The sequence below is a fragment of the Tigriopus californicus genome, chromosome 4 (assembly GCF_007210705.1).
Source record: "Tigriopus californicus strain San Diego chromosome 4, Tcal_SD_v2.1, whole genome shotgun sequence".
NCBI lineage: Eukaryota > Metazoa > Arthropoda > Copepoda > Harpacticoida > Harpacticidae > Tigriopus > Tigriopus californicus.
In genome coordinates this window covers 7,184,236-7,212,168 of record NC_081443.1, presented here as the reverse complement: position 1 = coordinate 7,212,168, position 27,933 = coordinate 7,184,236, and the positions used below count along the sequence as shown (strand labels likewise).

Genomic DNA, 27,933 nt, shown 5'->3' with positions numbered 1-27,933 from the left:
TTGACCAGAATCGGAGCTTGTTTTTTTGAAGCAACTTTCCTTGTTATTTAGTTCCTGCCAACTTCTTTGATCTCGTTCATTTGAAAGATGGATTTGGGTACCACTGCATTGTTGACTGCATGAGTTGACAAAGACTGGATGGGCCAACTTGCCCCCAAATCAATGCCATTGTTGAAAGCAGATCATGGATCCATGAAGATTGGCCATTCGAAAGGCGTTGTCTTGTGTCGCATAAAATTGATATGCTCTTGTTAGAAGTGGATTTTTTCCCCGCTGCTACTGATGCTGTTGTGGTGGTGAGAGTGGTGTTGGTGTGCTTGTTGTGACTCAAGTTTTTGAGTTCATTTTTCTGTGTCAAATGCTCTGATACTTTCATATTTGTCATGCATGGAACATCAATTCTGAGTCTCAGACGTCTGAGTTAATGAGGGAAAAGTTTCATTCAGAGAGCAAAGACAGACACACAGACGACAGTCATGCAGCTAGCCAAGCCAGCGCGAGAGCCAATCCCACTCCTCATCATCATCATCATCCACCAAGCGAACGAACGAACCGACCTAGCACTACGTATCCACCTAACAACCTAACAACCCAACCGAGAGAGCTGCTCGAGAAGTCACCTCTCAGAGGTGAGAAAGTGACTTGATACGCCTTTCAGTCCCACTACGTCGCACACATCTATCCATCCGGAGGACCGAGCTCGACAAGACACAAACGTCGTATATTCTGCACTGGACTGGATATTATTGCATATCTCATACCTACTTTGATTACGCATACGTTTGGTCATGGGTCGCAACAACGAGGGATGCGTCCAGAAATGGTTGTTTGACATTACTTTCCTGGTGATGATAATCAGTCATACTCGTACCTGGACCGATTTCCATATCATTCACAACATATGCGCCACCTCAGGTCTGATGTTGAATACTCTCACTTTGGATTTGATTCGGCTAAAAACGCCCCGAGATTGATTGAACCAGGCGTCATGGATGATGGTGGTAGTGGTGCTGGTAATGTCGGATTACTCCTCCAGGACGTACATGGTGTGAGTGTGTGAGTCAGTCAGTTAGTACCACGACGACCACAACCTACGGTTCCGAGTGGATGTACCAGCCAAAACCAAAGTCAGTCAAAGAACGACGAGGTGATGGTGGTGGAAGCATCAACATCAGCAGCAGCAGAAGCAATAGCATCATTCAGTTCCTTCTCTCCTTCAGTGCTTGTTTGCCTCGATGGATGGATAGATGGATGGATGGATGGATGAACGAACGAACGAACGGACTGACGGCTCGGTTTCTGTGTCACTTTTTTCCTTCTCGGAAATGACTTGACACTTTCGATCCTACTACCACGACAAGCCATGGCATTACTGTACTCGGTACTCACAGGGCACACATACACACACACACACACACACACACACACACACACACTCAGAGCCACAAACGATCTATGAAGGTAAATTCGTAGCAGTAGTCATACTAATAGTGCATGCAGCTTATACCACCATCACTCCAACTTCTTCTTCTTCTTCTTCTTCGTCATCATCGTCACCGTCGTTTACCAGTCCCTCCATCAAACTTTGCTTGATTGGGGGTGGGTGTACACATGTTTCGACCTTAATTTTAGAGTTCACCAACGCCTCCCTTAATTTTACTATCGTGTGAACGAAAGATTGAAAGATTGATATTATCAAGGCATGTTAAGTGAGTGCCGAAATTAAGCGGGAGTCGAACCTAAATGGGTATGACCTCCCTCTCGTTTCGGTGGTCCGTTCGTTCCCTTCACGTTCCCAAGCTTTCAAGCTCATGCACTAGTACAGTGAAAGACGAAGCACCAAGATTATTTTGATTAAGCAGCTGATAAATTGATGAAGAAGCTCGGAGGTGTGATTTTCGTTATCAATAATCTTGCTTCCAGCTCCGAAGAAAAGAGACCCGACGTGGCCAGCTACGTGGCGTTGGTTTCGAAACGAACTGAGGCGCTAAACTCGACCTATGATCCAATAACCTTGAATTACCGAGGGTCATTTTGAACGAATTCACTCAAGGGCGGACATTCAATGTTGCGCGAAAATTCAATGATAAATGGTCAGACCCGGTGATGTTTTGAGGATATTTCCACAAGCTTGAACTTGTCAGCAAAGTCTTCAGACTCCCCTTAGTTTTTACAGTGTGCATTGCCTTGATAGATCGTAATCAACCTTCGGCGCCTTAGGTTTATTGATTGTGATCATAATGGTTCCTTGATGAAAAAAGACTAACGATACGCCACTCCGGCAACTCGTATCAAGCTTCGACACACGTTTTCGCAACCAGAGCTCGTTAATGAGAATATAGCAAATACAATACTCAAATATAGGCCAATTGCTTCATTTCATTGCTCTGCCCAGATCCCCCTTTTTCTTTAAAGGGCGAGACAACTTGAACCAGGCATAAGATTTGTAAGTTGTTGTTGTTGGATTCGTTTGTCAAAGTCTAACGAACGAGACGTACAACCTGATCCGAATCCTGCTGATGAGAAAGCTGCTCTTGGATCCCAATTCCCGATTAGTTCATTAATGCGTAAAATTTCTCAGACAAATAATTCGAGTGTGAACTAATGCGATCCAAAACCTAAAAGACGACGAGAGCTACTTCTCAAAACTGATCGACTTGAGACTATCAAGCCTCAACGAATGAAACGCTAAAAGTAAAAAACAAAAAAAGGTGTTCCGATGTAAAGCCAAGAGCATAAAAGTAATGAAAATTGTGATATTTCGCAACCTCCAACACTGTGACAACCATTCATCCGGACCGTTCTCGTGCTGTCTCGGTTTTTTTTCAAGTCAAATGTACAAGGGCGATGGGAGACATAGTTACAAAGATCAAGACAAATTACCAACACTTTCTGGTATGTCCTAATTTTTTCTCTCGGGTTCCGCCATATTGAATGCTCACTCCGTGCTCCTCGGCCAATGAGTGAGAGAGGAACGAACGAAGGATCCGAGTCTTTTTGAACAACATCAACAACAACAACAGCAACAGCAATAAGAAGAGGCAACTGTGTTTGCTTCGTGTTTAGTTCTTTAGCCACACCACCAACTGCGAGTGGAGCGACAGAATTGGAGGGAAATTTGCGAGACGTTGATATTAATTATCATTGAGGATCCTCGGGATGGATGATGGTGTCGAAGTCAACGCCAAGAGGGCTCCTTGATTTTTGGTGGCGGGTAGTGGAACGCACAGCCAGGCACAAGCAGACAGCCCGACTCAGTGAGTGAGTGTATGTGCCAACAGCAATCTGAAGAACTTCATTTATCTTTTTTCTCGTCATTAATTTTGGTAGTAGTGCCATCATCCCGGGAGGTGTGCGTGTAGTTCCTATGTACGTACGTAGCTACGTTTGTTGGTTACTGGTTGGTTCGTTGGTTGGTTGCCTGGCTTGGCTGGACGAATTCTGGCGTCTTCAATGTGAGAGAGATTAAGAGAACTTCTGATTGCTTCCCAGCCCCAGCCAAACATGTTATTGGAAAATACCACATGCTGAGCAATCTCAAGCCGTTTTCTTCCCCTCCATAAGCCAATTAAAATAATGCTAGAAAGGCCATGTCATTTCATCAGAGCGACCAACACATTCTCACGAAACATCCCACTCACTCTGGTCAAAAAAAGCTGCTTCCAAGTTGAACCAACCAAGTACGTTTCATCTTCTCCTTCTTCTTCTTCTCCTTGTGTCGACCAGGAACAGTACGAGTACGTAAGGAAGGTACCTACGTACATAAAGCCGATCCCCGAAAAAAAAGGATGTTCCTCGCGGCCCTTTTGGTCTCATTATCGTGTTCGGCCCGATAGAAACAAATCGTCGTTGTCTTTAATGGATTAACTATTCTCATCCGATGGATGGATGGATGGATGGATGATTTAGCTCGTTGAGATGTTCCTCGACATGTTTGGAGATAGAATATCCAGAGCTGGATCGGGTGGACTTATGAAGGTTCGGTCGAGAAGAAGGAGAGGGAAGAGCGGGAGGAGTGAGTTTTGATGAGTTCACCGCCAAAGACGATCACAGCTAATCCTGTCATGTCCTCCATTTCTTCTCGGTCTCGATCTCTGCGCGAACCTGGTCCGTATTGCTCAAGCTTCGGAAGCACTTGCCGTTGGTTGCTCTTGGGCACTCTAGATGTTGAAGGAAGAAGCAAGCCTCTCTACTGGCCTAGACTTGTCTCTGGGGCTCAGTTTACGCCGAATTAAGCATATCCCTTGTTATTACCATCATGATGATCATCATGATGATCATCATCAGATGCTTGTTTAAGGTCGCTCTGGAAAAGACTCTGGGTACCATGGTGTTTGCGGTCAAAAAACACGAGGGAAATCATGCAGCCTAGCTACTACTACTGTATGTACAAGAACATGATTTATCTCGTTGGACTATGTTGCCTTTGCACATACACTCTTGGGGATGCTTGTAAACGCAATCATGAGGCATCTAAATTTGCTGTCGTCTTTTTTCATCATTCCTCTTCGCCTCATTCGCCTCATTCTTCTTCGTCTTCTTCTTCATCTCTCCTGGTACAAAATCATTAAAACGAACCTGGTGGCACATTACAGGGGATGTTAAAATCCAATCTTAATCAATTGCTGGTAGCCATGGCTGGCGGCTATTTCTGTTCAAGTGAAACCCTCATGTGGAAAAGAAGCCATGTGATTAGGAAGGACCCCGGAGTGGATCGGTTGGTTGGTTAGTTGGTTGGCTGTTGGTTGGCTTGCCTCTTTGGTCGGTCGGTCGATCGGTCGTCACTCAGTCAGTCTTCACGCCCAGGCTTAGACCGACTACTGTACCACTTTGAGCGCCATGCCCACCACTGCTGCTCTCTCTTTCATTCGTCCCAAGTCGTCCGTCGTCTTCGTCGTCTATTCTTGGTCCCTTCATAAGAAAAAATCTTGATCGTCATCTTAGATGCATTAATAAAAGAGGACAGATCATTAAAGAAAGGAGCGAGGAGACAAGCACTAGCAAAACTCGCACTACACTACTACTGTAGAATTCCAATCTCTCTGCGTGTGTGTGTGTGAATCGAGCACCCAAGAAAGGTGTTAACCCATTTATAACAAGCTTTCATTCAAGCTGAAATGACGGAGAGGGAGACGATTTCGCCAAGTCCTTGACTAAGACTGGACCAATTTGACTGGCCAATTTGGAATTTGGCAGTGTGCAAATCCGCTCAAAAGCCGAGTGTTCGTTCCATTGGGTCCAGAGGCAATATTTTCAATTTTTTATTCCTTACGAGTCTCATCTCTCCATCCACGTACGTTCGGAGTAACACGGTAGGCTCTGGTATCTTGGCTGATTGTGCGAGATAACCGGTCAATGGACAACTCCAGTTCTGGACACTTTCCCAGCGATCGACCCCAATATACTGGTCGAAAGAGCCCATCCAGCCCAAGATTCCTCTATCCATAAATGAGTCATTTACATATGATTCAGTTTGCGCTGATCATCCAGGTCCCAAGAGAGACCATAAAAATGCGCCAAATAATGGCGATGAATTTTGTCCAATTAAGTGCCACAATGACGTGGACGACCCCAGCAGAAATTGTGGCCAGTTTGTATATGTGTGTGTGTGTATGTGTGACATTAGTTCCTCTAATATCTCTCCTGGCTTCGTTATAAAGAACTGCCGCTGCACCCAAATGACTTTTTCTCTGGGCGACAATTTTTCTCACCATTGGAGTTATGACACTCACCAGCAGAGGCAATGCAGACAATCCACCAACCCACCAGCTAGCCAGCTAGCCAGCTAGCCAGCCAACCAACCAACCAACCAACCAACGAAATAAGGGCCAGCAGCAGCAACACCAGGAGATGTAGGAACAGCAGTGGGAAGTGCTATGTCATTGGACTTAACAAGGTTGTCCAATCTTGCGTTATTGCATGCACCTAGTATGTACGTAGTTATGTAGTATTCGTAGCACTGAAGTGTTGTAGGACATGTTGGATGGGAGAGAAGGTATCGGTCCCACCAGCCACCAACAACCATCGACCAAGAGGTTTACAACCAGGTTCGTAAAACGAACCAAGTTCTAAAATATATGAAGCACCTCAAGAGTGACAACTTCAAACATTTTCAGCCCAATTGACCGCGTTCAAGTCAAGCTGCTTTTTTTAAACAACACTTCTCATCGTTATCTTGTACCTGGGCACAATTTGGGAAATTATTCCGAGAACACATCTTTGGCATGCTGATCCAGATAAGGTGGACACTTGCTCTATCTCAGAATGCAATAAGTGAAGCAGCCCATTAACACGCACCCAAGTCATAAAAAAAGACTGAATTTGTCATAAAGCTCCAAATCGAAGGAAAAACTTATTCAATATTGCACTCAACACACTTGAGCTACTTAAAAAACATTACGCCCTCGCACTGAAAAATACCCGTAAAGCTAATGCTTTTGTTGGTCTCATTAACCATTTATTTGTCCAGTCACATCAGCTTGTTGTTGCAATTTTTAAGAATAAAAAAAAACTGTCTCGTAATTCGCTGTAATTGCTTGAAGCCAAATTCGGCGATGAAACAAGATTCTGCATGCCAAACAAAACACTTGACGGTGAATTCATCTTTTCTAGCCTACAAGATTTGTTAGACGATATACCTTTAAAATTTGACAATCATTAATCAGTCAAATTATTTCAGGTCATCTTTGACTTAAAGTCAACCAGAATATTCATCCCTCAAGATCAGGACAAGCAATTTAAGGTCCAATATGGTCCCATGAGACCCGAGTAATGATCCATGCCTCGTCAAAGGTCTGAAAGGGAAGGTTTTTCCTTCTTTTTCTTGAGCATTGCTTGACCGCGTGCATCAAATTGGGAGTCGACCCTCTTCCCATCTTTTTTTCCCGGCTTGGCCGGGAATTTTGCTTGATCTTTCGAGCTTATTTGATGTTGTTATACAGTAGTATAGAGGCAGGCCAAGATCCAAAATCGTCTTTCATTGTCATGTAAAGCAGGCAAATTCTTGACGGACAACATTCCAAGAGGGGCAAGGCAAACACGTGTGTGAGAGATAGATTGAGTCGACTGCAGCCATCTGTTTATCGTAGGTCTCCGACGATGGCCCAATTAAGTGTCAAAAGTCAAATAGGGATCAAACAAATTGCCATCCACTCGTTATGGTCTGCTTTGGGGTCGACCAAACACGATAAACATACATAATTGCCTGATTTGAAACGTTGGTGGGGTCGGTATTCCACTTCCGAGACCCAAGTTTCTTGTGTTCTTCCATTCGGTCGGTGTCCGATAATTCAATTTTTCATTGATTACTTCTCGTGATTGAAATAACAGCCATAATAAACATGTCAAAGGAAGACGCAGATCCTGCAAAGGAATACAGAGCACGGTTGGAAACCCTTATATTTAGGCCTAGGAAAAGCATTCCAAGTGTTACAATCCAGGCATTCCGAGTCGCAAGGCTTGATGAGTCACAGGGATGCCTGCCAGCCAGAATGTGAAATATTGACCCCTTGCTATCTCGTATGTACATACATACAAACATACACACTATACCTACGTACGTATATGCAAGAGTAGGTACACAGTGCTTTTGGCTTTTTTGCTCTGCGGCTTTCACCATGCCGATGCAAAGTTTTGAGATCTTTCATTGAAATGCCATCCCAAGCTTGTCTCGCGCACTTCTTAGCATCGCGTTTTTTTGTGTGTTCTAGTGACACGGAGATGAAACATTCCTTTCCAATACGTTCGTCTTCCTCTCCATTTCTTTGCCCGGGGTAATTTGATGTTTGCCCCATGATGACCCTTCGAGCTCTCGAACGCGGTTGAAACGAGAATGATGTCTTAGACAGCTTCCTTTTACCTTTTTTCCGAGTTTCGAGGAATCTCATTGTCCGCTTTGAGAAAAGGTCCTAGTAGCATTAAAATGGCAACAATTCTCTCGAGGTTGAAAGTGAGTCTGGCTGGTTGGCATCGAGAAGAAAAGGGACTCGTTTCCCGTTCATTGGTTCGGTCATTGGAGCTGCTTGGCCGGTCATCACGTTAGCTAACTGTTAGTGAGTGAGGATCGCTGAATTCATTACTTTTAAAGAAAGATCTATAAATCAAGTTTGGAGCTTTTACAGTTTCGCCTCCAGCTTTGGAATTGGCCCTTAAATTCTGGTATTTTGTCCTCTTGAATGGCTCGGCGTCCAGGTGTCCATCCGTTCCCGAACAGTAGGTGGCGCCTTAAAGTCAAATGAAGTGACATTTTCTTGACACTTACACACGAAGCGGAGAGGCGCATTAGCAAGGGCAAAAAATGTGCCCTGAATTCAGATCAAATACGGCGACAATGACGACCTAGAGAGGAGGGACGAGAAGTACGAACACATAAGGGCAAGAAGCAGCAAAACGAGGAGGAGACCGAGAAGGAAGGCGACGACCAAATTGGTGAAGGAGCCCTTTCGGAGATCCAAAACCTTGGAGCGAGAGGCTGAATTGATTTCCAACCTGGTGATGAGCATTGAGCAGTTTCTTCAGCAGGGCAAAAGAAAACTAAACAACGGAGAGACGGTTCGACCATTTTGATTCCTCGAAAAAAACCACACATACGTTTTACGTATAATGAAGCATTGCATATTATTTGGAATTGAAGAAAAAAACCGTAGTAGAACTATCTAGCGGTAATTCCAGTGGGTCAAATTGGGATCAGCTGGGGCAAAGGTACACAAAAAGCAACAAAATGGGTATATCGAGATCTTGAGACTTCTTAACACTCCTCAGTGATCGGATCCCTGCCATATTTCACTGTATAGGTGTACTCTACTGGACCGTATCTGGAGGGGTTTTGCGTCGTTATTTCCTTTCTCTTTTCCCCGTGATCAAGACCTCGGTCGCCATTTCTCTCCATGAGGGTGTTCCTAAGCCGTCAAGAGGATTATGAACGAGAGGTTGATGATCTTCAACTACACGTCGGTCGGACTGGTTACTACCGTGAGCTGGAGGATTTGTACCTAGACACTATGGGTTCGACCACCCAAGTCTCTTAGATTAGATAGATTCTCGGTGATGCACTGCGTTGCAGTCCACTCCCTCCCCACACATCTACGCATCTAGTAGTTCAATACACTGTAGTGCCTACCTAGTACAAGATCTCTCAAGGTTATTACTTCTCATCATTTGTCAAAACATTCCTTTGGCAATGCTGAACGTCCACTACCGAGCTCAAGCAAACTGCACTGTATCATATGAGGGATTAACTACACACTAAACAAGAAATGTGATCTTTCCGATTTATTCAAAGGATGATTGGGATCATTCTAAAGTGAAAAATAAATGTTTTGAGCAATTCGTCTTGTATCCTTACTTCATGTCAGGAAAGGTGTGGAAATATGATTCGATATGTATAAGGGTCAACTTGGGAAAAATAACGTAGATAATAACTTCGAACATTCACTTTCTTTCTTACCCTTGACATGACATCCGACCTTGTTCAGCAAAAATAACTGATGTCCTGAAAAAAGGTTCCTTGTGAAAGTTCAAGATTTTTCCGGTAAATTATTGATTTCGCTTGTCTTTGTGAACTATATCAAACAAGGTTGTTTTGTGAAATGTGCCTTAACTACGTAATTTTACGTGAGACTAAATTACGAAAGCTTCCAGACTAGACTTTGTGCTACATCACTACCCTAGTTTATTCTGATTGCGAAAATTGACTCAAGCTGAGGCCCTCTATCATTTTGATAGGCTGTCTACTAATTCGGACGATATGCCGAAGAATACTGATAAACAGCCCATCCGATTCTTTAATCCGTCTCTTTCAAAAAAAACTCGAAGTGAGCGAGCACTCTAATGCTTTGTTACGCTCGGATCATGAAAATCCTGATATTTATGTTTAATATGGACAACGAGATGATGACCCGTCTACAATCCTCATTCTTCCTCTGATTCTTAGTCTTCCCTCCCAGAGTGTGTGCGTACGTAAAATAAGAGTGAGTGTGAGAGCTAGAGAGAACCCAATTTTTGGAACAGACCATGTGGCGTGATTGCCGCCGCGTGCTAAGCTCTTGTTCACATGGACGCCACGAGAAATATGGCGACAGTCCCCATACTAAACCGTAATCAAAATCCCCATTGTCGGGCAAAGGGCACCATTATCTACTCGTATTTATGGGGATATCTCTTCTCTGATGTATCCCCACGACGATCTTGGCTTTGGTCCCATTCCACTGCGTATGTACCCGTTAAGGCATTAAAACTGGCATGTCCTGAGCGTGTTGGTTGGGTTCATGAGTGTCACAATTAAGACGGAGAAAAGGTCCATGGGGATTAACAAACTTGGAGGTGTCAAAAGAAAAGGAAAGAAGACCCTGGCTTCTTTTTCTCCACGATTTTCCCCCCGTGATCTATTTTCCCCGGAAACTTCGATTTTTTTGATCGATATCGAGGGAAGGTGTGGAGAACAAAGGAATCACTAACGATGAAAAGAGAAGAATGGAAAATAAGAAAACGAGGAAGAGCGCACAGATGATCATCCAAAGTCAGACTGAGCCACCGAAGACGTTTTTCAAGCCAGCTAGAGTTGGTAGCACCATTATTGCGAGAACATTTTTTTGTGGAAACTCTTGTGGCAATTGTTCAGAACAGAGAAGGACAATCATGTCCAAGGCCCACTCGGCACACATTCAATTCGCAATATTTTCATCTCCCATCTCAACATCATCCATCCATCTATCCATCCATCCATTCGTCCTTCCATTCAGGGCTATATTTCCCTCAAGATTCCGCCGCTAAATATGAGGAGGTCTGGACAGCTCATGAATATTTAGCCCTTCTTATGTGCTCATCAGTGGATTCTTATTGACAGTATTGTACTGCTCCCAAACGCCAATGGTAGTGGTGGTAGTGGTGGTTATGGTGGATGGAAAAGAAACCTAGTGGGCGGTCGTGGGAGCAAATACCATCCATGACGACCTCCATCATGTACAGTTCTCTACTAGATCCATAGCGTATGTATACAAGTGAGTATGAATATGGATGTGTATGTGTGTGTGCGTGTGTGTGTATGTATATGTGTGTGAGTGGAATACGAGCGGTGATGGAGCCGACCCACCCCGTGGACGGGGCCAATCCATCCATCTCGTTCAGTGGGTGAATCCGGCTTGTGCAAACAATCCTCGCCCAATCTCTTCTGTGGATAGAGTAAAGATCACTTTGAATGTCCAAGTTGGCTTCTTCGTGTGTACAGTATGTGTGTAGTGGTTTTCTCGAGACACCCACCATCGCCCTAGCATGGTACATTGGTACATTGCTTGGGAGTGGAGCTAGTTATCGGAGGTTAGATCACCCATCCATCATGTATATTCTGGCGTTTTAGCTCGAGAATTGATGGACTCGGGGAAAATCTCGGAACGCCAACGTAGAAATATCGTATTTGCATGCCAGGAATGCTTCGAGAAGCCCATCCATGGGTGCATCTCGTATACAAGATATACCATTTAAAAAAACTAATTAATGTACTAAATAAGCCCCTCTACTTCAACCAGATCCATACTCGAGGCGCATTGGCTGACACAAAAGGTATGCTAATGAGGTTCGGAGATTCAATCACCTTTCTCCATCTACGTACAGTTGCTCGAAAGCATGATATTGACTAAACTCTGTTTTTACGTCGACGTACGTAAATGCACCCTTAAGGACTAAACCAAGTTGTGACCTTCGTCATTTGTGTAGTCATTTTTTTAGGTCGCCAATTGGAACATACTCAGCAGATCATGCAACAGGAAACCACAATTGAAGGGCGGAGCTCCTGGACGACGGATATTATGAGACTAGATTTAACATGCATACGACTGGCTTGACTGGCAATCATTGACTGCTGTCCCACCACGATCCTGTATCCTACACTACTCCACTCACCCACCCACCAGAGGTTATTTTAGTCCCTTTCAGATCCTGTTACCCGACAAACGACGATAATAGCGACGTACTGACAACCGCCAGCTTGTCATTGGAAGAAGTCCCATTCATGGGGCAACCGAACAGGACGGATAAGAAAAAGGTCGTCGTCGTCGTCATGAGTTTAAAGCCAATGTTTTTGGAAATCCCTCTTTCCATCCTTGTCGCCAGAAATGAGTGTATTTTTTTTGGTGGAGTAGTCTCGAACGCTACTGTTAGAGGGTGATTGGAAAAATTGATTTTGAGAGGAAACTTTCGCGTCCAACTAGGGAGGCTTCCTTCTTTTCATAAAAAGGGGCTCTAATGAATACAGTTGTTCGTTTCATCTTGAAAGAGAGAAGAAATGTAGGGGTTGCCGGGTATGGCAGAACGCTCACGAGGCCATTTCAACCAGATACGAAAGGAGGCGGGGTCGACTGTCTAGTGTTGGAAGTGCAAAAGTAAAGAACATGAGAAAAAGACGACGGCGAAGAAGAACAAGAAGACCAAGAACGAACGAACGATGAGGCTAGAAGGGGGCAGTGATGCATGGGAGCAGCCCATTTTATATGTCAGAGACCAAAGCGTACGTACGTCGTACTCGTACGTACTTGGACCGTTTTGGATGGGTTCTTCTCTTACATTCATGCCAACACAAAACTCTCCCATAAAGCATGTATACGCGAACACCACTGGCATCACCGCCATCCTTCTCATCATTACTTACCAATGGGTGCACTAAAGGCAGTTTCCCCAACATATTGCGGGTCCCTTCATAAATACTGGATGGAAAACGAGTCCTGGTGCAACACACACGCACGGAACACACAGGAAAATGTGGCTGCCTTCCCTGCTTCCTTGCTTCCCGGGTTGCTTGGTTAGTAAGGTACGAAGTTCAACCATCATGCTCCAAAGCAAAGAAGAAGAATTACACGAGGAAGAAGAAGAAGAAGGAGGAGGAGGAGGAGGAGGAGGAGGAGAAATGGTTGGTTGCGCCAAAGAAACGACGAGATTCCAAAACCGCCCATTTTCAAGTCAGATTCAATTTTGAAGAATTCCGAACGAAACCCAAGAGCCATCACCATCATTATCACCCCCACCAGCATCAGGCGGATTCAGACATGACTTCCACGACGATAACGACGACGAAGACGAAGTCGAATAAGGCGACGACCAAGCCAAAAGTAGAAGAACCAGATTGAACGATAACGTTTCGCTTCTCCCTTAGCACGGCCACATTCGAGATCGTTAGACTGTCCACTTGATTGGAAAGGAGTATACATCAGCTCCCGTGAGGCTCTAAGTGTCCACAAATTAATTATGATGATAGAGCCCAGTAGCTGAATGGGGGCCAGAATAATAATGATAATAATAATAATAATGAATTCTTTCCCAGACCAGGAGGGACCAGGAGGAGGCCATTTGAATCTTGATCAAGTTCAATTATCTATGCTCAAACGGCAGGTCGAAGGTGTAATTTGGTGTCCATACTTGGCAGTCCCACATATGTAGTAGGTGTATAAGCGGTGAGTGGTTTTTCCAGAAGTACCAACACCATGACAGGGCAAGAATCCAAGTCAATTATTCCCCTGAGTTCTCTCACTCTCGACGACGTCGTGGCCAGATGAAATGTTTGTATAACCACTGCAATCTGTCTGGACTAACATGCAATTATCCAACCTCCAGATAATTGAAACAATTACCTCCTTGGGAATCACTCACTCACCAGAGAGCGTAGGTACCTACGTACGTACGTACGTAGGTACTTACCACTCTTCCCTCCCTCAATCCCTCACTCACTTTTTCGCTCTTTTCCCTTTGGTTGAGCTCGCTTTTTGGCCGATCGGCCAAACTCCCAAGGTAAGAAGAAGAAGAAAGAAAGAGAGAGAGAGAGAGAAAGAGCATTGGAAGAAGTCAGAACTCGCTTCAACTCAACTCCAACCTCATCATGAATATTGGGTACTATTACGAATGCAAGCAGAGAAGCCTTGTCCATTGGCCAAGGGATAGCGGGAGGAGGTGCGGGTCCAATTATGGGACAAATGAAGTTAGGAAGGAAGAGTAATGAGGAGAATCGCGTTAAGACCTCATCCGACACGAGACGAAATACTTGTGATGTTGCATGCTTCTTCATTGTGATCACAGGTATGCAATACAAAACAGATCTTTGGGTATCGGAGTTTCTAATCCTACCTCTTAACAAGAACGTGTCTCATTAATCAATCAAACGTCTCTTATGATGTTTAGTAATACCAATAATACCTGCTTAGACCATGCCTGAAAAGTGAAATGTGAACAACTTTGAAGCTGTTTTTCCCAATTGCATAGCATATAAGATTGTGTATAATTGAATCCCTGAGAAACGAAAGCCACGATATGTATGGATTAGCTTCGGCAACGACTACATTTTTGTTCGAATCCACCCATACGACGAGTTGATGTCGACGTATTCCGATTGCTGGGCTATTGAAGCCGCCACAATGGGATCGAGCATGTTGCTCCAGGAAAGATGGAGACGACTTGGAATCCGTCGGTATTTAGCCATAATGACAGAGCTCTTTAGCTTCCCCCGTAGCAATGGTGGGCAGTCTAGTACCACCGGGTATCCAACTACAACGGATAACAACAACAACAACAGCAGCAACAACAGCACTTACGGGGCTAGTCTTGGCCATCCCAGGGTCCTAAGTCTCCGTCGGCCAATTCAATATTGCAGGGAGAAATGATTTTTCATTCTATTGAAGAGGATCCAGTCAGTGGCTTTCAAGCCCCTCTCATTCCTTGCCTTCGTCTTCGTCTTCGTCTTCGTCGTCTGGATCGAACTTGTGGCATGATGTCCGAACGAACCTGCTCCCTCCTCCTCGTCCTCGTCCTCATCACCATCAGCATCAATATGACAAACCACGTCCAAATTCTTTAAAGAGTGTCTTTGCTCCAAGAATACTGCATAAATATTTTAGGCAAAGACTTGGTCTTCTTGAATTGAAACATTTTGTTTGCTTTTTTTTATTAATATGTTGTCTTGCGGCATTCAAGGTTTCAAGTTTTTGTCTTTTATAAACAGTTGAGGACAAACTTGATTGCGTGATTGCTAGCAAGTACAATTTTGGATGAATACCCTTATTCGTTTAGTCCGTAGAAACATGTATTAATAAAGATATAATACCGGGAAAGCTCTACACAATTTCCGTCATATAAATTTTCCAAAGTTCGTCTGCACAATATGTATGAATGAAATTGATTTGGGAAGGCATTTCAGATACATTCTTAGGATTGTACTAGTCCCACAAATCAAATCAGATTAATGAATAAACTTATTTGCTTTGTTGGTCAAACCGCTCGTCGATTCATTAACGATCCAATGCTGACTATGTCATACACCCATGTACTCGATCATTTTTAACATTCAGAAGGTCCAGAATTATGCTTTGTTCCCTTTTCCCTAGAGCATGCAAATTCCATGTCATGACACAGGACACAAAGGCAAAACTTTGCTCAAAATACATGGCTAAAATGGATAACCCGGCAATGTTTTTACACTCCCATATCTACCCGATCATTGTTCATGCCGGTGACTCGGGTCGAGTAAACGCCAACTATTTGACACTTGTCTTCTCTTTGGTCAAGCTTTTAAAAAAAGTCAGTGCTTATGCTTTGGCTTAAGAGGCCACCCTCAGTTTTGTAAATCCTCGTTCAATGGTGATTGGATCAGTTGCACAAGGGAGGCCCAGACTGTATGCGGGTTCAACACTGATTGAGCTTGTCGTCACCCCGAAACCCGAGACAACAATTGGTCCAACCTACTAAGTTGATGAGAATGGCCGTAGGTTTTGCCATGGGCAACCCAAAATGTCTGGGTCGGACCGTGGTGTGCCAGGATGATCTACTATTCAGAGAGGTAACAACGCCGAAATGTCGAATTCCTGACTGCCATGAAACAAAGGCAAGACAAAACAATTTAGCCAGCACGAAAATTGGTTAAAGAGCCCGCAAATTCCACGATCTAACCCGAGAACGAAGTCTCCATGGCTGCTGGCGCCTGCCTTCAAAAAGGGTTGTTCAGAAGAGCATCAAAATGGCGGCACTGATTCAGAGAATCGTGAAAATCGTTAGTAGGCAAGATGATTTGTGGTTGGTCTTTCATGAAAGTTTGCAGAAACAAACGTTTAGCACTCAGACAGGGCTTAATAGATCATATAGATGGATTAGATTGATAGATCATTGCTTACTCCAGTCACAATTTTAGTGTCCTCTTAATTCGCATCAAGCACGTTTTTTTCTAAGTTTTCTACGTCAGTTTCTTTTCAATTTCTTTAAGCATTGAAGTCTTATTATTGAAACTTGAACACCGAGAAAAGATAGTTCATAGTTTTAGTAACTTATTCAATTGTGTTAGTTTGTCGCCCAAGGACCCAAAAATAAAAGGATATCATGGATGCGTACGAGCCAATCTATGATAAGTGGCCATTGAATAGTTTTGCCAGGGTGGATTAATAATCGGCCTATAAAATTGTCAAAACACAATATAGTTTGGCAAAGATGGTAGTGGTGTCATTTCCTCCACGGACTTCTTGAGATGTGGACTACGCACAGAGCCAAAAATTTCTTATCTCCTAAACCGTTCACTTTTTTTCCAAACCGGCAGTTAGTACGACCAAAAGATCTGGTTGAATGGATTAACCTGGGCAAATTTGAGCCCAACACTTTGCTTAGGGAACTCAGGAGATATGTCCAAAGTTATGTAGTAAACAGTACATAAAATATGAATTTCATTTCCCGCCTGCTCTTGGTCAGCTACATAAGCTTTTGTCAACATAACTTTGAAAGGAGCCACTTTACAAGAAAATATATCTACATTTTTTTGATTTTATTACATTAAATTCGGAAAGTGGCTCAGAGTTGTTATAACCAAGAGCAGATCGATTTGGCGGGAAGCTTGTTCACAGTCCATATTTCTAGAAGTCCGTGATTCGACATACGATAAATGAATTCCTTACCCCTCAAAGGAAAAGCGAAGTATCGCTTGTTTTTTGTCTTATCTTTCGGAATGACTTTTGTCATAAAAATTTGGATTCCATCGCTAGATTTTAGTCCAACCTGGCTGAACTTTTGATCCGATGAATGGCCATCACCCGCCGTATCGCGGTCACCATATCATATAGGTTGGTCGTCGAAAGGCCAAGTTTTATTGGGTCATTCCAAATGATTTCCCCTCGATCGCCGCCAGGGGATGCCCTAGTCCAAACTCATCATTCACAGGGTCAGATTGACCAAGCGCCATCTAGCGACAAACAAAACCAGCCGTCCATATTGACACGTTCCCCGGGAACCACATATCTTTTTTGATTGAACTAGCGTAATACCCTGAATCATGCCTATGGGGTACGGGTGCGATAGGATATTGGACCCGCAGCGGTTCTCAATTGGCCAATAATTCGTGGTGCGTCATTGCGACATTCGGCCTGATAGAGGTCGCTGTCGCACTCCCATTGGTGACATTGTTTGTGTATCTCCTGCTCTTTCTGAAAGTTCTGACAGAAATCAAGGCAAGTCTTTCTTTCCCTCTCTTAATGGTGGGTCTCCGATTGAACTATTGAATTGACACGGTCCTCCTTGTGTAGCCTGGCCTAGCCTTGACCCTCCTCCTCAGCCGTGGTCCCATCTGAATGAGCGGCTCACTTTGGAGCCGATGGCGGGTGGCGGGGGGCGCGGGTGGAGCGGGGCGTCAGCCACGGATTCTCGTTACTCGCCATCTCCCAAGTGGCGGAAGTGGATCGGTCCATTCCACGCCCAATTCATGCTGTCAGAACACCCTCCGATGGCGTCACAGGTCCGTATGTTCAACCTGATCATTTCCCATCCATTTTGAGAGATCATGATTCACATGCTTCATGAATTGATTTGAACCCAAGAACGCCCATTTTCTGGTCTGTAATACTTTGTCTACTTTGACCTGGGACCCGTTTGACATTCTGATTCCGAATTATGATTGATTGGGTTTTTCTATTGGGGGCGTGGCAGCGTGTCCATGATGTCGACGGGGGGTGTGGGTCCGGATTTGAGCCGACCCACCATCTCGGCCACGGCCACCGAAGCTGAGCGGGTGGGTCTGCGCAATGCCAGCGAGGAGCCGTTGCCCAGCTTGACCTTGCCCGATCAAGCCCGGGTGGTGATTTGCGGAGGTGGGGCTCAGGGGGCGGCCATTGCCTACAAATTGGCTCAACGCGGCCTGGGACCCGACACGGTGGTCATTGACAAGGTGAGATGGGCATGGACTGGGGCGGGTTCGAGGTCTGATCGTGTTCGTGCTTGTCTAGGGTGAATTTGGCGGTGGAACCACTTGGCACTCCTCCGGATTGGTGGGCTTGCTCAAGTTCAGTCCGGTTGAGACGCGCTTGAGTCGGATCTCGCGGGATCTGTATCACGAGCTCGAGGCCCAGGGTTACTACACGGGATGGAAGCCCGTGGGCAGTTTGTACGTGGCTCAAACCAAAGAGCGGATGCATCATTATCGACGTCTCAAATCCGAAGCCTCGGGGCGGGACGTGGACTGCCAGATTCTGGGTCGGGATGGGATTGGCGCGTTGTGCCCGATTATCAAGCTGGATGATCTGGAGGGTGGGCTGTGGGTGCCCGGAGATGGCGTGGCTAACCCGTTGGAGATCTGTCTGGCCTTGACGCAATTGGCCTCGCGTCAAGGAGTGAAATTCGTGTCCAATTGTGAAGTGGAGCGGGTGGAGGTCCAGAATGGACAAGTCCAAGGGGTGACCACGAACCAGGGGTATATCCCGTGCGATCACTTTGTGAATACAGCGGGCTATTGGTCCCGATACGTGGGGACTCTCTCCTATCCCCGGGTGCACGTGCCATTGCATCCGGCGGAGCACTATTTCCTGCACACCAAGCCCGTGGCCAATTTGCCGCCCAATAACCCCGTTGTCAGAGATCCCGATAGTCACATCTACTTCCGAGAAAACGAAGGCCGCTTCTTGGCCGGAGGATTTGAACCCAAAGCCAAACCGGCCTTTGAGGTGGGTCCTTTCATCGAAATTGACTCCTGTTTAGCCATCCAAGCCCAAAGCTCGTTTCCATTTAGGATGGTTTCCCGCTCGGAGGCCCCAGAGACCTGACTGTGGACTGGGATCACTTTTACGTTCTACTCGAGGGGCTTCTCAAACGTGTTCCTTCCATGGAAAATGCCATACTGGATCGGCTCACCAACGGACCCGAGCCGTTTTCTCCCGATGGTCAATGGATATTAGGCCAAGCTCCCGAAGTAAGAGAATCAAGTGCTAAAGGTACCTAAAGATGGCCTTACCGTTTTCATTATTTCAAGGTCAAGCAATATTACGTGGCAGCCGCCATGCGATCGATAGGAGTGGGTGCAGCCGGAGGTGTGGGCGAAGTGATTGCAGATTACATCACCAAAGGGCGCACCCCATTCGACATGTACAACTTGGACATCCAACGCTTCCTGCCCCTCCATAATAATCGCAAATTTCTCCGAGATCGAGTGCGAGAAGTTCCCGGCCTCATTTATGCCATACCCTATCCATTCTCCGAGTTCAAAACGGGTCGAGCTCTGAGAACCTCGCCTATCTTCACCAAGTTAAAGGAGGCGGGTGCCCGGTTCAATCAAGTCATGGGTTACGAACGCCCCATGTACTTTGAGAAGGAATCGCTGGAACCGAATTTCTTGGGCCTGGAGTACATCAAATCGGATGGCGAACGAGAGCCCAAACCTGAGGATACGCTCAATATCGCCAAATCCAACACGTTCTACAAACCCAGTTGGTTTTCCATCGTGGAGAAAGAGTTCATTGCGGCGCGCGAGAAAGTCGCATTGTGCGACTACACTTCCTTTGCCAAGATGGATATCTGGTCCAGCAATCTGGAGGTGGTGGACTACATGCAAAAGCTCTGTTCCAATGACGTCAATATTCCCATCGGTAGGGGAAGGCTGTTGGCGCTCAATAACATTCCTGCTTCTGAAGCGTGTTTTCTTTCCTTTAGGTAGCATTATTCACACGGGGATGCAAAATGAGGAGGGCGGCTTCGAGAACGATTGCTCGGTGGCTCGATTGGCGGAAAATAGGTACATGCTCATGTCCCCATCCATTCAGCAGATGAAGTCGTACTCGTGGATGAAGAAGCATCTACCCCTGGACAACTCAGTCTACCTGCATGATGTGACTTCCTTGTACACGTCACTCTGTCTCATGGGCCCCAAGTCATTGGGCGTGCTTGAGAAGATCACGGACATGCAGCTCGACAGCAAGGCTTTTCCGTTCTTCACCTTCAAATATCTGGACATCGGATGCGCGCCCGACATCCTCACCATGAACATTACGCACACGGGTGAATTGGGATGCGTGTTCTACATTCCCAACGAGTTTGCTCTCCATGTCTTCGAGACGCTTTTCGAGGCGGGGCAAGAATTTGGCATTAAACATCTCGGATATTACGCCATGCGAGCCCTCCGAATTGAGAAATTCTACGCCTTCTGGGGACAAGATCTGGACTCCAACTCCACACCCAAGGACTGCGGTCGAAACTACCGTGTCAAGATCCATTCAGATATCGATTTCATCGGCAAGGAAAGACTCGCTCAAATGGAGAAAGAAGGCCGGAAAAAGATCCTGGTCATGTTACTGTTGGACCGAGCAGAGCACAACTACGAAGCGGACCCTTGGCCTTGGGGCAATGAGCCCATCTTCCGCAATGGCCACTATGTTGGCACTGTGACCACGGCCAGTTATGGGTTTTCCTTGAAACGCCACGTGGCTCTGGGCTTCGTTCACAGACAAGACGATCAAGATGGAGTCACGGACGAGTGGGTCCGATCGGGTGACTACGAGATTGAGATCGCAGGCACGCGTTATCCTGCCAAAGTTCGACTCTCACCTCCCGTGTTACCTGCCCGAATCGAGGCTGAGGGATCGGAAAAACTTGATCTGCCGAAGTGACCATCGCGAACGTTTCTTTCGTTCAACGCGTCGCAACCAACTGAATAATCAAACGATACGTGCGAGTTTTGAGTAGGATATTATATAGCACATTGAATTCCCTGACATTGGCCAAGCTTTTTCCGTCAAGTGTAAGAGTACTGGAGTGAGAGATTGTTCTCCGTCTGGTTGTGTGGGTAATCCATGATGGCTGTGATCAGGAGGTCCGAAAAAGATTCTCGGGCAATCAGTAATAAATGGTAATTGCCTTGCGCGGGTTTCGGAATCGTGATGTCTCGACTGAAAAGAAAGTTGTATCATTTTTTAAAAGCCCAGATATGAATGGCCCAAAAGCAGCTGAGAACTTACCTGTACAACACCGATCCCACGTAGCTTTCGGCCGCTGTAACGGTGGCTTTTGTATCATAGTGTATTGGCGTGGGCGGGCTATTCTTCTTGAGGAAGAGGTCATATTTGTCGGGAGCTCCTAAGGTACCTCGGAGAGCGATATTGGCACTTACCGACATATATCTCACATCATCGCGATCCACCACAAAGCTGGAAAATGAGGCAAATCTTTCAGTGATTCATTTAATTAAATTAATTTAAAATTTAATTTAAAGCAATTTAAAGGGCTTATCATGCACCAGATTAGTTTTTTAAATATCCTTTCATCATTACTGGTACATAAAGTTCTTTAGTGTTTTTTTAGCATGGAGTAGGAGATTTTTCTATAATTGCATTCAGTAAATCAGGTATGCTCATTTTGACAGAGTTTGATTTGGTCATATATCTGTAGACATGCATGATTTGTTTTCGTTATCTTGCTACTTTGTTTTTGCGGCTCTGGCTCTGAAATGGGTCGGTTTTTTTTTTTAAATTTCACTTTTGTTAAAGGTTATAAATATTTCAGAAGAGAGGAAAATATTAGGACAAGGGAATCAGAGAATACAAAAACCACATTATCAATGGACAAAGTTGGACAAAAAATTGGCCAAAAATTGACCAGATATATGTTCGACCTTTTGATATATTTACAATTATGAGATCACACCACTTTGGCTAATGACCTTTCCTGGCATCTCCCAATAAAGCAAGAGTGAATTTTAGCCCCCTTGGAGACGGAATAACTGGACGTGTTCCTCGATTTGTTTGATTGAAATACTTATTACGCATCAGGCTTTTTACTAACTCTGTATTCCCCTTTCTCAAAAGTTGTTCGAACAAAATAACAAATGTCCCTTGAATAGCCAAAAATTGTTCTGAATTCAATCGGTGAAAATGCTCTACTTTTTAATGGTATTGATAAAAGAAAGAGCTGTACTGTAAAAACTCCTGATGAAAGCTTATGTACCAGGTAAGTATGATCATTTGTCATGAAACTTTGATCCTCGCTTGGGAAATGACATTTGTTACCAATTTTAGGCGCTCATATTGATCAACAACTATCAATAAGAAAAGAACCTCTCTGATAATAGCTTGAACTTTAGGCAAAACTCCTATAGCAAACCAACTTCATTTGCAGATTTAGTACTTGACATTGAGAGTACATCAGATTGGGATTACCCTGTAAGACATCATTCAACAATCATACCCAAATACTGTATCGCCAACCTACTACGAAGTGCCCTAAGTTCATGTTTGATTGAGCTTACATCATATTCTGATGTTGTCCGGCTTTGAGTTGAATGCCATGCGTTGCGGTAAATCTCTGTCCTGGTGAGTTCAGCCGCATTAACTTTGTATCGGATTTCCGTATACCCCTTCGATCGGCGGCTCGAGTTTGCGATCGTTGACCAAAGCAACAGTCACCATCATTGGCTAGTAATAATTACCAAGTCATTAGTTAACCATCAGAAATTATGTGTAGAAACTGACTTACCCGAGAGAAGCAATAGGATGGCTGTGGTTAGCTTTAACATTGTGATGCACTTGGCAATGGCGTTCGTTTGAAAGTTATCAAGTATAAAGTAAGAAATGGTCAGTTAAGAGCCCTTTGATTACGGAGTTGTTTGGCAGGCAAAAAATGACGGACTAATTTATCGGCCAGATGTCTTGAACGCCAAGGAGTAAGGAGGATTACTCAAGAAGTCGAGATCTTCTCATTTCCCGCGCTCCATGGCCGTAATGCAATTTTCTCGGGGAGACGGCCATGTGCGATCGATCGTACTCGTTATGTACTGAAAGGAGACGTACGCACACAGGTGCGTAATTCTTTGCGACAGTCATACGCAAGACGAGCAGATTTTTAGGGTAGGCAGTGTACTAGACTCCAAGTATCCATACACGGTGGGATAGAGACTTACTCAAGATGAATTTAGAAACACTAATAACGATTACTCCCAAAGAACTTATTATCCGTTAGATTTATTTTTAACATGTGTAGTTTAATCACAAGCATAACATATGTATTATCCAATAATAGTAGTATTGGTTAAATATACCAATAGTCAGGGCTTGAGTGATGCTACCGGTAACATGTTACTTTTCTGAAAAAGTAACGGTAATGGTATCGGAACGGGTTTTTAGCCCTACTGTTACCGTTACATTCTTCTTGTACAAAGGAGGGAAAGAAAAATGCGTAAAGGTTTCTTACCCGATGTTTTAGGTTCCGTCTCATATGCAATGACTTACTTGCCACTGACGGGATCAAATAAATAATCACTGGAGTCATTTTTACTGAATGTTAAAAAATCGCATGAAGATTTTTTTCTAGTGTTAGGCCCCCTTTTTTGCAATAGGAGCGGTAAGGGTAACGATATCGATTGCTTTTTCTAAAAGGTAATGGTAAAAGTTCAAGCACTGCCAATAGCAGATGGGTTACATCAGTATTAGATATATATGTTAGGTAATTTCTTAGTGCTTAGAAATTCGAATAGCTACAGTATCTTTAAGTATAAATTAATCCCAAACCTTCAATCACTTTATCGCATATTTGGTGAATTTTTTGCTCCTAACCATATCTCGATCAACCGTGGGACGTTTGGGAACGTGTGGTAGGTTTCCACTGAGATATTTTTTTTTGGTCTTCGGCGAAGGAGATTTGCTCATCACGCTCCTCGAATCCCTCTGAATTAAAAAGCGATTGCGCACAGAGAAGTTTTTAATAACCCCTGATTGAGTCTTCATATTTGGCAAACTGTAAACATCTGGTGATTCCGGACTTTTAGATGAACACAAGACTGATTTTATATTGTACACATTCCGGTCAAATCTCGTCAATGGTCTTCCTAGGGATATCCTAGGCGGTCTTCAGACTTTTTTCTTGCTTAATCTGAAAAGAGGATTGGATTGAAGTGACACAATACCAACAGTGTAAAGCGCAATCGGGACAAGGGGGCATTTCATAATCGAAGAGTCGTGCGGAATGTTTGGGCAGAATCAAACCACTTTTCGAGTTGCACTCCAAATGGAGTTTACCGCAAAACTGCGCGGCAATGCAAATTATCCCGAGTCACTTTCCCATTCCAACCAAAGCCATTTCAGTTTTTAGCCTCACTCACCAACCAAGCTTGCAATTTGGTCAAGACGTCGAAGTCGTGGATGTAACCCGGTTTCGAAGTCTTCATGAATTGAACGATTGTCCTGATTTGTTGCACCCAGAGAACCGTCAAATCTTGAATAGATCGGACCTGAACAAAGAGATTAGCACATCATTCACACTTTTGCAATGATTAACAGCTCCTCTTACCTCCTTCAGATCGTCCGTCAGTTGAAGAAGACGAATCTTGAAATACTCGTTCACGTCCATGATCAAGTCAAAGATTCGTCGGGTTTCCCCACTCATGATTTCCCAAGCATGACGGACGTTCCGGCCAAGATAGATGGCTTGCTTATCCACGAAGAGCAGCTCTGAGTTCCTATTTAAATCACGGGAGACATTTTTCCGCCCAATTTCATCGCGGATGGTTTGGAATCGGTATTGGACTTTTTGGGGGTGATAAAGGGACTCCACCAACAGCATCTGTCGGAAATTGGTCAAGTTCTTATGACAGAGATTCCATGAACACCATATTGTATGTTAGATTTTACCCAGTTATTCCAATCGATGAAAGGGTACACCTTTTGGGAGATCCACTGAAGAACTCCGCCGTTGAACCGCCATGAAAGCCTCAAGAGACGCTTGACGGTGCTTCGAAAATCCAATGTACCCGTCAATCTTGTATCTTCTAAAAGGGAGAAATCTTGACATGAGCTAACGTTGAAACGAAAATGCTTGTTTTTTAAATGACGGAAATTTAAAAAAAGGTCGTCTCAAAAACCTGTTCAAAAACCCTGCAAAATTTATTTGAAAGTTATAACAATAGCGATATTTTATTAGGAGGGCACGGAGAATTTTTTTTTATATTTTGAATTAATTTTGATTTTTTTGGAGGTTTTGGTTTTACTTGTTCTCTAATTCTCACATTATTCCCGCTTGCCGTTTTGGCAAAAGCTCAAGCATTTCCTAAAAATACATACAGAACATCAATATTTTACACGCAAAAGAGCAAATATGAAAACATTTGCATTTTAGCCCAGGTCTCTTCGGCCTAAGAGATACCTAAAATAAAGCACCCAGAGGAACCAAATTTGATCTAGAAACCTGCAAGGTTTAGGGTATTACTTTGGGGGTCCAAGTTAGGAGACAACTTCAAGGCCTTTTGACTTCAAACATTTTGAAATGATAAAAAAATTGATGCCTTGGGTATTTGCTTCAAACTTTTGAAAAAAAATAATTTGACGTTGTCTTTTAAAGTGGCTTTTTGCTTTTAAATAGGCTTATATCTTTGTGTTTGAGAAATTTGTTTTCCTATCTAAATAAATTATTTGGTACTTTCAAAAAAAATTTTATTGATAATTTGGCCCTTCAAAACAATTTTTTTCCGAGCCCTCTTGATCACAAACTGACATTCAATGGTATGATTGGTAGTCCTAAGAGTTTTGGGAGAAATATTTTCTGGAGCGAGGGAAGAAAAAAACCTTATATGCTTTTGCACTTACCAGGTATGTCAAATCCAAGCACACAGATCACAAAAAGAAAAACAAATTGATGATTTTTTTTCTTCCCAATTTTTCATTAGATCTGGGCTCTAATAAAGGAAATAAAAAAGGCGAAACACTTAAAAAAGCGACCCACTTTGATGTTGTACGTATGAATATTTGTAATGATGTAATTCGTGAAAATAGTAAAACCCCCTCATTTTAGAAAATCAATATGGACCCAGATAAAACAAAAGTAGAGACATCTACCATTGGCCTTGTCATTTTCATGGTTGATCGTCTTAATGCTACCAACATGTCGATTACATGAATGATTTAGCCGAGTGGATCATGGTCAAAAATAAATGATTCATCAAACACGAGTAATGTGGTATTTCTTGCTTTGACCGACCTGCAGAAGGCGGAAGAAGAATGGTACCGCACACGCCCTCGATCTGATCCATAGTAGCATGAATGCCTTCCAAGGTGTCAAAGAAGCTCCGATCCAAGGCAATCAGCATCTGCGTTTGCATGTGCCGCATTCGCTGCTGAGCCTCCTGACTTGCATTCTCCATTCGTTCGGTCATCTTGAAGAAATCACCGCATGCTTCTATTTTGAGCATTCGGTAATGGTCTAGGTTTCGATTTATGACTTACCCATTTTCTTGTGAGAACCATCTGCTCTAGTTGATCCTCCATAAAATCCTGAGTTTGAACCAACATGGCCGTCAAATTCGATGTCTTAGCAAAGCTCTGAAGCGACTCCATCACATTTACAGCCAGTTCCTCGCTCTGAATCATGGTCGACTTCATAATAGGGCTAGACTCCTTCAAGAACCAAAACAGCATGAGATTTTCAATTCAATCACTCAAATTCTAGCCACATTATGAAATTAGTACCAAATACACAAGAAAACTACTCCCGAGTACCAATTTGTCGTTGCAGTACACAGTCAGTACACACAGTATCTAATACTGCTCTGGGATACGGTTCGTTTAAACAAATTGAATGAAGGCTAAGGTTTTGTTGTTGGGCAACAGATGCCATTTTTGCGAGGTATCTCTTAGAGAAATAAAAAGATGAGTAGCCGAATAGGATCGAAAAACAGTCTTTCATCTTAATTCATCGCCTCGTCATCCGGCCTTCACAAGTTGAAACGAATGGGTGTTGTGCGAGTGGCATATACGATAGTTTTCTAGACCCTGAATGTCGGACGACCGACCAATTGGTTGGCTAAACAGTACAATTAACCGGTTTGCGATCAACTCCCAGGAGACCATCTATTGTACTGTTTAGTCAACCGAATGGTCGGTCGTCTGACATCCAGTGTCTGGAAATTTATGCATGTACACTTCGGTATAAAGTTTACAGTTCAGAAATATCATTTCTGGGCGTTTGGGATTGACATGTAGAAATGAGGGAGGTTGGCCTTTCTTGGGGTCGAAAGTGTGAAGGCATGGTTAATGGGTGTCTAGTTTTAGTTTGACTTCGTGTTGAGGCTTATTTTCTTCACTGAATTGGCATTCTCTGCACGTAAAATTTTGCCTCAGTAAGTGCCTCTTTGAGTAGAGGTTTCAAATCAGACTGCCGCCCACTAACGCAAAACATTCTTTTTTTACCTAAAATGATTACCGAAAAATGGCTATACATCGACCTGAAGACAAAATAATACCTATTGGGAGGTACCTTTAACATAATGTACAAAGATTCGGAATATTTTGCAGCCCGTTCCAAGGCTGGGATGTCTTTCCGCAGTTGGTGAAAATTGTTAATCCACGGATGTTTCAGTTCACGATTTCGGCTTCGAGATCTCTTCCTCTTCGCAGAGCTTGGGGTCACTGCACAAAATGTAACCGATTCAAGAACAAATGCTCAAAATATGTCCAATCATGGATTTCCCTTTACCTGGACCTATGGTTCCCATCGACATTTTGCTCTCAAAGTGAAGTGCTCGGTTGTGCTCACTTGGGCTATTTTGTGCGAACTGGTCTCTCGACCTCTCAGAATCAGAAGTAAGAGGTAAGCAAAGCTAAGCCGTTAATCCGCTGATATTCAAGCCTAATTACAAGGGACTTTGACGTGACATCCTATACTCACTGAACGGCTTCACGT

General features: G+C 44.0%; 3 protein-coding genes across 3 annotated transcripts; 1 reads left to right on the top strand and 2 right to left on the bottom strand.

Annotated features, from left to right (window-relative positions):
• The first annotated feature begins 17,549 nt into the window (after positions 1 to 17,549).
• Positions 17,550 to 20,986, top strand: LOC131879048 (pyruvate dehydrogenase phosphatase regulatory subunit, mitochondrial-like). The gene is made up of 6 exons (XM_059225247.1): positions 17,550 to 17,743; positions 17,935 to 18,172; positions 18,231 to 18,944; positions 19,010 to 19,189; positions 19,250 to 19,862; positions 19,927 to 20,986. The coding sequence occupies exons 1-6, from the start codon at positions 17,580 to 17,582 to the stop codon at positions 20,877 to 20,879; spliced, it is 2,862 nt and encodes a 953-aa protein (XP_059081230.1). The 5' UTR covers positions 17,550 to 17,579; the 3' UTR covers positions 20,880 to 20,986.
• LOC131879055 (uncharacterized) lies at positions 20,690 to 23,067 on the bottom strand. Its single transcript, XM_059225256.1, has 4 exons — positions 22,741 to 23,067; positions 22,514 to 22,679; positions 21,228 to 21,416; positions 20,690 to 21,158 (listed from the first exon to the last, which is right to left on the bottom strand). Exons 1-4 carry the CDS (start codon positions 22,778 to 22,780, stop codon positions 21,005 to 21,007), a joined length of 549 nt encoding a protein of 182 aa, XP_059081239.1. The 5' UTR covers positions 22,781 to 23,067; the 3' UTR covers positions 20,690 to 21,004.
• A 142-nt stretch (positions 23,068 to 23,209) lies between these two features.
• LOC131879051 (uncharacterized) lies at positions 23,210 to 27,896 on the bottom strand. The gene is made up of 8 exons (XM_059225252.1): positions 27,727 to 27,896; positions 27,508 to 27,659; positions 26,478 to 26,648; positions 26,233 to 26,407; positions 24,891 to 25,027; positions 24,550 to 24,822; positions 24,362 to 24,490; positions 23,210 to 24,132 (listed from the first exon to the last, which is right to left on the bottom strand). Exons 1-8 carry the CDS (start codon positions 27,749 to 27,751, stop codon positions 24,100 to 24,102), a joined length of 1,095 nt encoding a protein of 364 aa, XP_059081235.1. The 5' UTR covers positions 27,752 to 27,896; the 3' UTR covers positions 23,210 to 24,099.
• Between the last annotated feature and the right edge of the window lie 37 nt (positions 27,897 to 27,933).

Excerpts from the sequence above, each read along its gene's own strand:
- LOC131879048 (XM_059225247.1), top strand. The coding sequence starts at position 17,580 with ATGAGCGGCTCACTTTGGAGCCGATGGCGGGTGGCGGGGGGCGCGGGT. Across the intron at positions 17,744-17,934 it reads ACCCTCCGATGGCGTCACAG|CGTGTCCATGATGTCGACGG; the intron begins GTCCGTATGTTC and ends GGGGCGTGGCAG. Across the intron at positions 18,945-19,009 it reads AAGCCAAACCGGCCTTTGAG|GATGGTTTCCCGCTCGGAGG; the intron begins GTGGGTCCTTTC and ends GTTTCCATTTAG.
- LOC131879055 (XM_059225256.1), bottom strand. The coding sequence starts at position 22,780 with ATGTTAAAGCTAACCACAGCCATCCTATTGCTTCTCTCGG. Across the intron at positions 21,417-22,513 it reads GGACAACATCAGAATATGAT|CTTTGTGGTGGATCGCGATG; the intron begins GTAAGCTCAATC and ends CTCATTTTCCAG. Across the intron at positions 21,159-21,227 it reads GTGGGATCGGTGTTGTACAG|TCGAGACATCACGATTCCGA; the intron begins GTAAGTTCTCAG and ends CTTTCTTTTCAG.
- LOC131879051 (XM_059225252.1), bottom strand. The coding sequence starts at position 27,751 with ATGTCGATGGGAACCATAGGTCCAG. Across the intron at positions 24,823-24,890 it reads TCATCGATTGGAATAACTGG|ATGCTGTTGGTGGAGTCCCT; the intron begins GTAAAATCTAAC and ends AATTTCCGACAG. Across the intron at positions 24,491-24,549 it reads TGACGGACGATCTGAAGGAG|GTCCGATCTATTCAAGATTT; the intron begins GTAAGAGGAGCT and ends CTCTTTGTTCAG.